At 51.5% G+C, this 12,456-nt stretch overlaps 1 protein-coding gene across 2 annotated transcripts; it reads right to left on the reverse strand.

Moving 5' to 3' along the window:
* On the reverse strand, positions 1,380-9,149 carry PGAM5 (PGAM family member 5, mitochondrial serine/threonine protein phosphatase). Of its 2 annotated transcripts, none has more exons than XM_021073941.1 (6): positions 8,705-9,149; positions 5,939-6,117; positions 5,206-5,331; positions 5,031-5,119; positions 4,788-4,918; positions 1,380-2,342 (listed from the first exon to the last, which is right to left on the reverse strand). In XM_021073941.1, exons 1-6 carry the CDS (start codon positions 8,893-8,895, stop codon positions 2,192-2,194), a joined length of 867 nt encoding a protein of 288 aa, XP_020929600.1. In that variant the 5' UTR covers positions 8,896-9,149; the 3' UTR covers positions 1,380-2,191. The 2 variants fall into 2 exon arrangements, with proteins under 2 accessions (XP_020929600.1, XP_020929599.1); XM_021073940.1 differs by having other exon boundaries at positions 4,788-4,921.

Consider the following 12,456-nt stretch of genomic DNA (forward strand, 5'->3'; position numbering starts at 1 on the left):
ACCTCTCACCTGTGCCCAGGCAAATATCCTATCAAAATTTCAAGCAATTTATTTTTGGGCGGGAGGCTACACCCATGCCATATGGAAGTTCCCAGATTAGGGGTCGAATTGGAGCCTCAGCTGCCTGCCTACATCACAGCCACACTGGATCCTTAACCCGCTGAGCAAGGCCAGGGATGGAACCTCTATCTTCATGGATACTAATCTGGTTTGTAAGCCACTGAGCCACAATGGGAACTCCCCTTAAGCAGTGTTTTGGCCGAACAGTACATTAATCCAAGAGTGGTTTATTTGCTCTTTGGCCCTTTCATTTCTGACACACTTGTGGAAAATGTTGACATCAGTTAAACTAGCGAACGTTTTATAAATGCTCTTGGGAAAGGGAAACCTCTTTTTGTGACATTGACAGTGTGTTCTCTATTTCGGAGGTGACAAGAATCCCTCTGCTGCAATGGGTGGTGGCGCCACAGGCTACAGGGCAGGGGGTACCAGCAGGTTCCCAGCTCTGGGGGCGAGCAAGCACCCCACGTGGCAAGGACCAGACTCTCGGGGATAGGTTGCGGCTATCTCCAGAAGCCTTTCCAGCTCTCAGAGATGGCTATGGGCTAGTTGCCTGGTTGGGTGTAGTTGCCAGGGCCATGGGGCGCATCCCTGCCCCGTCCCCTTAGCCATGTTTGCTTGCCAGGCTGTTCAGGGCACGTGCTTTTTTCATCTCATGCTCTTCTGCATCTGGGCACAGAAACCTATATTCTCCAGCACATGGGTTCCTCTCTCAACCGTCTCAAAAGGATTTTGGAACAAAGAGCAATACAGTCACTAGGACCAGGCTGAAGTCCCACTGTTGTCAATTCTTGAGGCACCACTTTTGTTTTGATAAAACAGGCTGTTACTGACATTCCATAAATTTTCAGTCACCTGTCCCACTCTAGGAGACAGTTTCCTGCACCACGTCCCTGGGCCCGTCACTGACCCTGTCCAGTCACCCACCCACTGCTCCAGGGCTCATGTTCCTAAAATGTGGCCCTGCTTCTCAAAGGTCTAGTGTAAAGGGTGGGAAGACAGGCCTGCAGACAGGACAGCAAGGGCGCTGGAAACACCTGCCAGGCCCCATGGGTCAGGGGTCTCCCTGTGACCTCTGGTCTTGAAGTTAGCAGAGTCCCTGGCTTCCTTATCAAAACTGCTTCTACAAAATGGAGTGTACTTGCCAAGCTCACCGTCCTGGGTCAGGGCCTCTCACTGAGGCCCCTGGTGGGCAGAGACCCTACCAAACCCTTAGCCCAGGGTACACACAAAACTGGGGAAAAGAGCTTTCTGCTGGAAATTTCAGTGATTCTGCTGCTGCACATGCCTGCGGTTTTCTTTAAAACATTCACAATTAGTGCTTTGAAAAAAGTAAAATAAAATTTTATTTTGTAGTTACTTCCAAAGTTGACAGAGATGGATCAGACATCCCAATTAGTTTCACTGATTGCAGAAAATGTTCATAACCACTTCATAGAAATTAAAGTTTTTCCTAAATTAACAAATCTGGACAGACACATCGTATCTAAGCATTTTAACCCATAAGCCTAAGAGAGTAACAGCCAGAGGCCAACGAAGATTAAACCGTCAGCTGGACCTCTCAGTGCGACTACCTGGCCCCTCCTGTGAGACCTACGGTTGCTGTCACCTGCTGGGGTGCTCCTGTGTGTCGGAACAGGCCTGGTGACACAGGTGAGTTTCACATCCAAAAGCATCAGGGTGTGGAACTATGGAGTGAGAAGTTGGTTTTCAAAGAACCCAGACGAGGAAAATCTTTATTTGACAAATACTTCAGTGACAAAAGAATTTTAAGAAGTGAAAACATATGAAGCAAAATAAGTTAAGAACGGAAGCACTGGTGCCCTCCTCTTCCTGCCTGGCGGAGGACCTGCAAAGGGGCCAGAGGGCCAGGACTCTTGGCGTCTGCCAGCCTCGTCCAGTCCCTCAAACCGGCCTCCCCAAGCCCCACAGCCTCATGCTGGTAGGCGAGAGCCAGGCAGAAACACTCTGAGTGTTTCCCTTTCCCGCCCTGGCCAGGAGCTTGCCAGCTTGCCCCCTCAGTGGCCACTCCCGCCTGCCGAGGCCTCACCCTAGAGGGAAGACCCGGAGAAGCCTGTGTTCCCGAGGCCAGGCAGGGGCTGTGGAGAAGAGCAGGGCCTGGGGGCCGCCCTCAGGAGCGGGAGATCTTGTCAGGAGGCATGAACCCTGTGTCCCCGAGGGCCCTGAGCGCCACGCGGCCATCTGGCCGGACCACCAGGTGGGTGATGCTGCCGTTGTTGAGGGAAAGACGGAGCCAGCCTTCTGGGGGGAACTGCAGCGCCCTGGGGAAGAAGGAACATGCTAGAAATGGGGCCTCAGAGCCGACCTTCCTGGGACTGGGACCAGCACCTGCCGGTCCCTCGGGTCTAAGCAGGGGTTTTTCAGAAGGAGCTGTGGGGGGATGCCAGTCAGTCAAACACGGGGTGAGGTGAGGGCCCAGCCCCCCCTGGAGGGATCAGCCCAGCAGCAGGCTTGCAGAGGACTCGGGAATACACTGGTTTCCTACAAGTGCATGCAATTTAATTCATTTTCCTGGTGTCACCAAAAGGGGGCTGCCACGAGCTGCAGCAGGTTCCCTCCTGACCTGTTCTCCCCCAGGAATGGGCAGAGCTGGAGCAACTCACCACCTCTGTACCATTTTCATGCTCTTAAAAAAAGTTTTTTTTTTTTTTTTTTTGTCTTTTTAGGGCCAAACCCACGGCATATGGAAGTTCCCAGGCTAGGGTTGAATCAGAGCTGCAGCTGCCAGCCCACACCACAGCCACAGCAACACCAGGTCCAAGGCATGTCTTAAAAACTTTATATAGCACTGGGAACTATATCTAATCACTTATGAGGGAGCATGATAATGTGAGAAAAAAGAATGTATATATGACTGGGTCACCTTGATATACAGTAGAAATTTGACAGAACACTGTAAACCAGCTATAACGGAAAAAAATAAAAATCATTAAAAAAACCCAAAAAACCTTTTTAGACATAGTATTGGCTGAAAAGCGCAGTTATGGCCTTGACCTCTGTGTGAGTCGCCAAACATCCTCTGTCCCCCAGCCCATTGGGGTGGACAAGCAGCAGGGCTAACACTCTGGGAGGAGTTTAGCCCACTAAAAGGAGTCACTACCTTCACGCTGCTTCCTAACCTCAAGGTCACCCTCCTAAGTTGCGAGCAGAGTACCCTCACAGGCCCTACTGCTGGCACTCTAGTTCCCAGCAGCCATATTTTTTGTTTGTTTGTTTTTGTCTTTTTTAGGTCTCACCTGTAGCATATGGAAGGTCCCAGGCTAGGGGTCGAATCAGAGCTGCAGCCACCAGCCTACGCCACAGCCACAGCCACACCAGATCCAAGCCACATCTGTGATCTACACCACAGCTCATGGCAACGCTGGATCCTTAACCCACTGAGTAAGGCCAGGGAGCAAACCCATGTCCTCATGGATACTAGTTGGGCTCATTACTGCTAAGCCACAATGGGAACTCCCCAGCAGCCCTGTTTTCAGCACAGGCACCATTCTTCCAAGTCCCAGCCATTTCTGGCCTGTCTTCAGCACTGGTGGCGCCATCTAGTGATGTAGGTGTCACCCAGGCCTGCCTCAAGCTGACCCTTCCTCCCAGCCGCCAGGCTTCTCCCCAGGGCCATGAGTGTGACACCTGAGGGCAAATGGCCCCAAGTGAGAAGGGCGACCCCCACAGCTACCACCAAACACTTTGCAGCGGGTCCAGGGGGAGGCAGGGTTCCAGTTACTCCAAATCTTGCACTAAGTAGGATTTGGGCAAATACAGAAGCACTCAGCTGGCCCTCCATGTGCAGGGCTCTCTGTGACTTGGGGCTGTGGCTCAGGGCGGGGGTCACTTATGAGGGCCCTGGAACTCTCTGTGGTGCCAGGAAGTAAGAAAGTGATCAGGGCCAAGGACACAGGAGCCCCTGGAGAGCTTACACCATCCAACACTGGAGCAGCCAAATGACTAATGTGGTCAGATTACAAACAACCCAGCCTGAAACAAACCCATGAGCCGACGATTGCAAATAATTCCAATTAATAAAGGGAGGGAGTTCCCTGGCGGTGCAGTGGGTTGTCAATTCTGTGGCTCAGGTTCGATCCCTGGCCTGGGAACTTCAACATGCTGCAGATGTGGCCAAAAATAAATATATAGAGAAAAACACAAAACCACTAAGTAAAAACTACCCAACAACTGTAGTGGCAGCACCTAGTGACAGGTGCTAAAGCCCATGGGAGTTAAATCTGGGGTGTCAGCGTTGCCTCCTAAAAAGCGCAACCTCGGAGTTCTCGTCGTGGCGCAGTGGTTAACGAATCCAACTAGGAACCATGAGGTTGCAGGTTTGATTCCTGGCCTTGCTCAGTGGGTTAAGGATCCTGCGTTGCTGTGGCTCTGGCACAGGCTCCGATTGGACCCCTAGCCTGGGAATCTCCATATGCCACGGAAGCAGCCCTAGAAAAGGCAAAAAGAAAAAAATAAAAATTAAAATAAAATAAAAGTGCAACCTCATGGTGCAAGGACCCAGAACACGGCGCCTGAGCTGAGCGGCCCCATCAGCACCGCTGGGAAAGTGGCCCACCAGGGCACATCAGTCTGGTCTGTTCCTACCAAAAACACTTGGTCCTGAGAAAAGCAAATTGAAGGCCGTTCTACCAGACAACCAACTCAGCCTGTGGAGAGCATTGGGGTACAAGGAGGGAAAACGGGCTGCGTGACCCCAGGACCCTCACCGGCACACGATGTAACGGATGACATTGGCGTGGCAGATGAAGATCTCATAACTGTCCTCCTGCTGCTTGGCATCAGCCCGGTGGATGTAGTTCCGGAAGGCAGCCTCGATCCTCGCGCCATCTTCGTAATACTGCTGGGGGCAGAGAGAGGACTTGTGCGGATGGAGGCCTCGCGGGCATCAGGAAAGGAGGGCCCCGAGTCTGGGCACAGCAGAGGGGCTGCCTGCCCCGGGGAGTTCTTACCACAGCCTCTGGCTTCCAGTGAGACACTGGGGGATCGGGCTCGATGGGGGCGCCCTCCCTGAGCAGGTCTGTGCTGACCCTGCAGACGCCTGTGGAGAGGCACAGGGCTCAGTGGCACCAGGAGAAGCTGCCTGCCCTCCCCACTGCCAGGCACCTGAGAGCGCCTGGCACTCACCTGGCAGGTGTTTGCTGATGATGTCAGTGGTTTCTATGGCGCGGGTCATGGAGGAATGGACGATTTTATTAAATTTCAACCCCAAGCTTGCAAGACGGAGACCAGTTAGCTCAGCCTGCTCACGACCTGGAGGGTGAAATACACCAAGGATCACATGTTACTGGGGCCACTCTTTGTCTGCCTCACAAATACTTCAGTCCCACTGGGGGTGGGGGCAAGACAGGCAGCCCCTCCCATGGCTCAGGCCTAACTAGGGGACCAAGCTTTCAACAGGTAAAACCAAGGAAACAGAGCAGCCACCTTCGGCTCCACACAGGAAAAACGTTAAAAACAGTGACCACAACAATAAATAAAAAATAAGCAGGGAGTTCCCCTCATGGCTCCGCAATAATGAATCCAAATAGTATCCATGAAGACACACGTTTGATCCCTGGCCTTGCTCACTGGATTAAGGGGTCCGGCGTCGCCATGAGCTGTGGCATAGGCCGCAGATGCAGCCCGGATCCTGTGCTGCTCTGTGGCGTAGACTGGCAGCTGCAGCTCCGACTTGACTCCTAGCCTGGGAACTTCCATATGCAACTAGTGGGGGCTGAAAAAGCAAAAAATTAAATAAAATTGATGACGTTTTCAGAGCCTGCCTTGTGTCAGTTCTGCCTGCTAATTACTGGTGATGACAACGCCCACATCTGGGCAAGAGCCCCTGACACAGGTCCAAAGAGGCCCAGCCACTTACCCAGGGGTGTCAGCGTGCGGTCCTTCTCCAGGGAGGCGTCCACATGGTACTGGGAGTGCCTGATGAGGAAGATGTGCCGAGTGGCCTTGGCTTTGTAGTGGTCCAGCCTGGACGCCAGCTCTTCTTCTCCGGGTTCAAGGTTCCTCTTCCGCAGATTGACCAGGGATAGAGGTTCTCGCCTAATGTTGAAATAGGAGAGACAGTCTTTCTGACAGAGGGGTTTCCCATCTTGAGAAAGCACAAAAGCAAAGGCCTCCGTACTCCACCCCTGCCCTGAGCACATGCCACACATCCCAGAACTCAGCACCAGGCCTTCTCTGGGCCACTGGAGCAAACAGAACAATCAAAGCCCCTGTGCCACTCATGTCCTTGGGAGGAGACTGACAGTCACAGCAAGGCAACCAGTGACACGGAGAGGACAGAAGCAAGTAACAGGAAGAAGTGGCTGTGGGAGGGCAGGCAGGAAATGCCCACAGGTCGGCCCAGCAAATGGGGACACTGTGCCCAATAGAAGCCACTGATCACGTGGCTACTATAAGTCAAAATAATGGGGAAAAAATGGATAAAATAAATCTCCATTTCTCCAATCACACTAAGCACATTTTCAATACTTGGTAGCACGTGCGGTGGTGGTTATCACATTGGACAGTGAGGAAAAAACTGTTCCACTTATCGCAGGAAATGCCGAGGAGCTGATCACGGGCTGGGAGGGACAGCAGCAGCAAAGATGCTCAAAATGCCAAAGTCTGGCGCAGACAGGCACTCTGGTTGCTCCCGGCTGGGCTGGCAAAAGAATGCCCTCAGCTGAGGCAGAGTGGTGGAAGGATAAGTTTTGAGGGGAGTAATGAATTCAAGGCTTCTGCATGGGCCACTGTGCCAGCATGGTACGGCATAACTGCCAGGCACATGGGTAGGCATGTGGGAGCCTGTGGTAGAGCCAGAGAAGACATCTGGAATCTACAGGCACAGACCCAGGAAGCCTCATTCCTCAGAAGAGGCTGGAGACTTCACTGGATAAGGCTCTGGAACTTTCCAGAATGTACACCCCCCCACACCCCCAATCTAGACTTAGTAACCAAATACAGTACATCAACCTCAAACAAAGCTGGAGTCTGGCTCTACCTCAGCTAAGTCCTTTAAGCTCAGAGTGAACGTTTCCTTAAAAAGGCCCAAGAAATTCAGAAGACTATACTGATGTTTAAAAAAGAGAATATAGGAGTTCCCTAGTGGTTCAGGGGGTTAAGGATCTGGCATTGTCATGGCTGTGGCTTTAGTTACCACTGTGGTTCAGGTTTGATCTCTGGCCAGGAACTTCCACATGCTGCAGGTGCAGCAAAGAAAAACATATAAGTAAAATAAAATAAATAAGAGAATACTACCCCAGTATATAACCATGAGAAAAAGAGACAAATCCCATGTTGCAGGTGTGGCCATAAAAAGGGAAAAAAAAAAAAAAAAATCCCAATTGAGGGACATTCTACAAAATTCCTAACCAGAGCTCCTCAAAATTGTCCAGGTCACCAAAATAAGGGAAGTCTGAGAAACTGTCAAAACCAAAAGGAGCCAGGGCTGCCTGTCAGGTGGGATCCTGGAAGAGATAATGGACGATATGTAAAAACTGAGGAATCTCAAGAAAGTATGGACATCAGTTAATGATAACATGTAACTGGATCTCTGGTTGTGACAAATATTCTATATTGGGTGTGGAGTATACAGGAACTCTATTACCTTTCCAAGTTTTCTCCAAATGTAAAACTAAAATAGGTTTTTCTTAAAAATTAAAAAAAAAATACCTACGAAGTTCCTGATATGACTAACAATAAATATTAGTTCTGCACCCCACACTCAGAGTCAACTGTCAAGTAGTAAAGAACTAGGACTATGTAAACCAACCCACAACAGCCACTCCCAGACTCCAGAGCAGCGCTGTCCAATAGAAAAAGAACACTGGCAACGTATATAATTTTAAATTCCCAAGTATCCCCATTTACAAAGTAGGAAGAAACGGGAAATTTCAATAACTCACTTTATTTACTCCAATGTATCAAAATACTATCGTTTCAACCCAGTACTTTAAAATCTGCACTGCTTTGTTTTTTAATTCTAATTAACACTGAGTAAACCTAAATATTGTTTCCTGGTCACAGGTGCCACATTTCAAGTGCTCAATAAGAACAGGTGACAGCGAGCGGCCAGGCAGGGGCCCGAGACCCCGGGAAGCTCAGGTTCCTATTCAAGATGGCTGCTAGTCCTTATCCTTCTATATCTTCCCAGCAGATTCCCTTCCTTTTAAGGACCCACATCCACCTCCTTCTCAGCTGGACTGAAAACAGGGAATCATTATCTAATCTGAGGATTCCCAAGTTGAGAGAGAGGAAATAAGGAAGAGAGCCCTAAGGAAGCCCAAGCCCTCGGTCTAGGACGGCAAATAGCCACTTCGGGCTTCCCTGTGTACTGGGCACTGTCCCCGGCATCACTGTGCTAGTTCCTCAGAACGACCCTCCGGTAGACGAGCGTGCTGAGGCTCAGAAGTGGGGCCGGGCGGGACGCACGAGGAAACTGGGGCTCAGAAAAAGTCGGGGGCGGCCCACATCCACAGGCAGCCTTGCAGCCAGAACCGAAAGAGAAACCCGCACGCAAGCCGGCCTCGCCCGCCCTGCCTGCCCCTCTACCGACCCCATCGGCCGAATGTAGCCGCCAGGGCCCAGGAGGGCTCCCGCCGGCGGCCGTCTGGGGCTGCCAGGACTCCACCCGCGGACCCCGCACCTGTCCCAGTTGGGGTCCCAGACGCCGGGCCCGGGGCGCGCGGCCCCCGCCCACGCCGGCGGCTCGACCACGCGCGGCTCCGCGTCCCCGCCCGCGCGGGGCTTCCCCACCGCCACTGCGGAGAAAAGGACCGCAGCCGAGCCCCCAGCCAGGCCGCAGGCCGCCAGCTGCAGCGCCTGCCGGAACGCCATGCCGGCCAGACTCGCGCCAACCCCGCGCAGGCGCTCACGGGCGCGGACGGCACCCCGTGAGGGACACGCTTCGTCAGGCGTGCGCTTCCCGCCGGAGGGTTGCGCGGGGGTCGCCGGGAACGCCCAACCGGGCAGGGGACGACTTCCGGCATCCAAGGTGCAGCCCCCGCGGTGGGCGGTGATCCTCTAATGCTCCTCTCGGTCTGGTGCTGCAGGCCCCGGGTGCCTGCCGTTCCCGACTTCGGGTGGCGAGGGTGGCGGGTGTTCACGCGGCGTTCCAGTGGAGCCGCCTTCGGGGGTGGTACCGACTGGAGCTGGCGCGCCGTGGGGTCTGGGCGAGGGGTCAGCTCTGCAAAGAGCCCGGAGGGAACCCGTGCCCTACAGATAATTGGGGTTCTAGTGTAAGTGAACTGGGGATCTCCTACAGGTTGCTTTGGGTTTGGGGGGGTTTGTTTTTCTAGGGCATACGGAGTTTCCCAGACTTGGGGTAAAATCGGAGCTGTAGCCACCCGCGTTACACCACAGCCACAGCAACGCAAGATCCAAGCCGCGTCTGCAATCTACACCACAGCTTGTGGCAAGGCGGGATCCTTAACCCCCTGAGCGAGGCTAGGGATCAAACCCTCGTCCTCATGGATTCTAGTCCTGTTCGTTAACTGCTCAGCCACGACAGGAACTCCCGGTTGCTTTGTTTTTAAGTAGTAAAATAACACGTAACATAAAACTTAGCATCTTAACCTTTTTTTTTTTTTTTTAACTTTTTAGGGCCGCACCTGTGGCATATGGAAGTTCCCAGGCTAGAGGTCCAACCGGAGCTGTAGCTGCTGGTCTACGCCACAGCCACAGCGACACGGGATCTGATCCCTGTCCTACACCACAGCTCACCGCATTGCCAGATCCTGAACCCCATGGAGGCCAGAGATCTAACCCACATCCTCATGGATCTTAGTAGGATTCCTTAACCGCTAAGCCAGGATGGGAACTCCATCTTAACCATTTTTAGGGACACAGCTCAGTGGCATTAAGCACTTTGTCTTTGTCGTGCCATCTCCAGAACTTTTTCATCTTCTCAAACACTTAACTCCCCACTCTCCTCTGCCAGCCCTTAGCACCCACTACCCTACATTTTATGACTTTGCTCCAGGAATCTTCAGAGAAGTAGAGTCAGGAGTACTGTTGTGGTTCAGTGGGTTACAAACCCAATTAGTATCTATGAGGATGCTGTTTCCATCCCAGGCCTTGCTCAGTGGATTAAGGATCCGGCGTTGATGGAGTTCCTGTCACGGCGTAGTGGTTAACGAATCCAACTAGCAACCATGAGGTTGCGGGTTCGATCCCTAGCCTTGTTCAGTGGGTTAAGGATCTGGAGTTTCCGTGAGTTGTGGTGTAGGTCACAGTCTCGGCTTGGATCTGGTGTGGCTGTGACTGTGGTGTACGCTGGCGGCTACAGCTCTGATTCAACCCCGAGCCTGGGAACTTCCATATGCCACAGGTGCGGCCCTAAAAAGAAACAAAAAATCTCTCTGTGTAAGAGTTCCCATTGTGGCACAGCAGTAACAAGCCTGACTAGTATCCATGAGGACTCAGGTTGATTCCTGGCCTCGCTCAGTGGGTTAAGGATCTGGCATTGCCGCGAGCTGTGATGTTGGTCACAGATGAGGCTTGGATCCCATGTGGCTGTGGTGTAGGCTGGCAGTGACAGCTTTGATTGGACCCTTAGCCTGGGAACTTCTATATGCCACAGGTGTGGCCCTAAAAAGACAATGACAACAACAAAATCATTCTGGGTTTTGGAGAACAAATGTATTCCACATAAATACCCAGATGTCTGCTTAAACATGGTATCTTCAACCCATGCATTTGTCTCCTTCCAAAAGGTCACTTACAAAACTGACAGTAAAAAGTTTTAGAAAGAAAAAATTCATAAGAATGTATTTGTGTCCACAGAAGCAATAAAGCAGAGAGATCAGCTAATAAAATTTTGGAAGCTGGATATCAGATCATTATTGACTTGAAAAGATGGAATATCAGTTTCCTTCACTGTGGGAAGCCAAGAAGCAAGCCCCATTAGTTCAGTGAGTCTGGAAGAGTCTGGTGAGTTACAGGTACCAGCCCACCTCTGAGAACAGGACAGTGGGTGGGGCTACCGACTGAAAATGTGTAAGAAGTTGCCCCTTTCCATCCCCTCCATCACCGGGGTATTCAGGTGAGCCCCTCACTTCCCTCATGGCAGAAGACTAGGAGACTTTCATCCCAGAGGATCTGAACCAAAAGGACTCTGGAGTTGAGAACAACACACAGCTGAGACTGGGATGCAGTAATATGAGACTGATGTGCTACCTACTGCACTAACTAGGCACCTGGGATGTAGTAATAAAGATGAAATTCTAGGAGTTCCTGTCGTGGCTCAGTGGTTAACGAATCCGACTAGGAACCATGAGGTTACGGCTTTGATCCCTGGCCTCACTCAGTGGGTTAAGGATCTGGTATTGCCGTGAGTTGTGGTGTAGGTCGCAGACTCGGCTTGGATCCCATGTGGCTGTGGCTGTGGCTGGCAGCTACAGCTCCAATTAGACCCCTAGCCTGGGAACCTCCATATGCTGCAGGAGTGGCCCTAGCAAAGACAAAAAGAAAAGAAAAAAAAAATGAAATTCTATTAAGTTCATGTGCTAATAATAGGACCCTAACCTCTTTTCTCCAGTTAGCCACAAGAGTGCTGGCCACTGTGTTCATACAGTGCTCCCCTACAGCCACCATCCTTCCCCCCACCCTCCGAAAGAAATGAAAAGCTTCTCTGGGCAAACTGACCAGCCCTGAAGAAAAGACCTGAATCATTGAGAACAGGTGATTCCTAGCAAAGCTGGGTCCCTGCCTGGTCAAGGTCCACAGAGAGGGTTCTATTGGACAAGTGCAGCCAGTGCACCCTAAGCTCCCAAAGTGCCTGAGTAGCTTTGAATCTTTCGTCCTTCCTTCCTTCCTTCTCTCTCTCTTTCTCTCTTCCTTTCTTTTTTGCTGCACCCATGGCATGTGGACATTCCAGGGATTGAACCCACGCCACAGCAGCAACAACGCTGGATCCTTAACCTGCTGAGACACCAGGGAACTCCAACTTTGACTCATTAACAACGATGCACAACCAAGGGTCAATAGGCATTTAAGGAAATCCTGATGGGGAAGACCAGGATCAAAACAAACAAAACAGGAGTTCCCATTGTAGCTCAGTGATAATGAATCTGACTAGTATCCATGAGGATGCAGGTTCAATCCCAAGCCTCGATCAGTGGGTTAAGGATCCAGTGTTGCCATGAGCTGTGGTGTAAGTCACAGACACTGTTTGGATCTGGCATTGCTGTGGCTGTGGTGTAGGCTGGCAACTGCAGCTCCAATTCGACCCGTAGCCTGGGAACTTCCATATGCAGCCCTAAAAAGGAAAAAAAAACAAAGAAACAAAGATCAACAGGCATTTCAGGAAATCCTGATGGGGAAGACAAGGATCAAAACAGACAAAACGAAACAAGACAAAAACCCTGAAAAAATATAAACAGCACATGAGACAGGAGA

This window comes from Sus scrofa, chromosome 14 (genome assembly GCF_000003025.6).
Source record: "Sus scrofa isolate TJ Tabasco breed Duroc chromosome 14, Sscrofa11.1, whole genome shotgun sequence".
Taxonomy (NCBI): Eukaryota; Metazoa; Chordata; class Mammalia; order Artiodactyla; family Suidae; genus Sus; species Sus scrofa.

What these genes read in the sequence shown, in the direction of transcription:
- PGAM5 (XM_021073940.1), bottom strand. Translation starts at nt 8,895, where the DNA reads ATGGCGTTCCGGCAGGCGCTGCAGCTGGCGGCCTGCGGCCTGGCTGGG. An exon ending in TGGGACCCCAACTGGGACAG is followed by an intron (nt 6,118 to 8,704) that starts GTGCGGGGTCCG and finishes TTTCAACATTAG; the next exon opens with GCGAGAACCTCTATCCCTGG. An exon ending in CATCAGCAAACACCTGCCAG is followed by an intron (nt 5,120 to 5,205) that starts GTGAGTGCCAGG and finishes GCCTCTCCACAG; the next exon opens with GCGTCTGCAGGGTCAGCACA.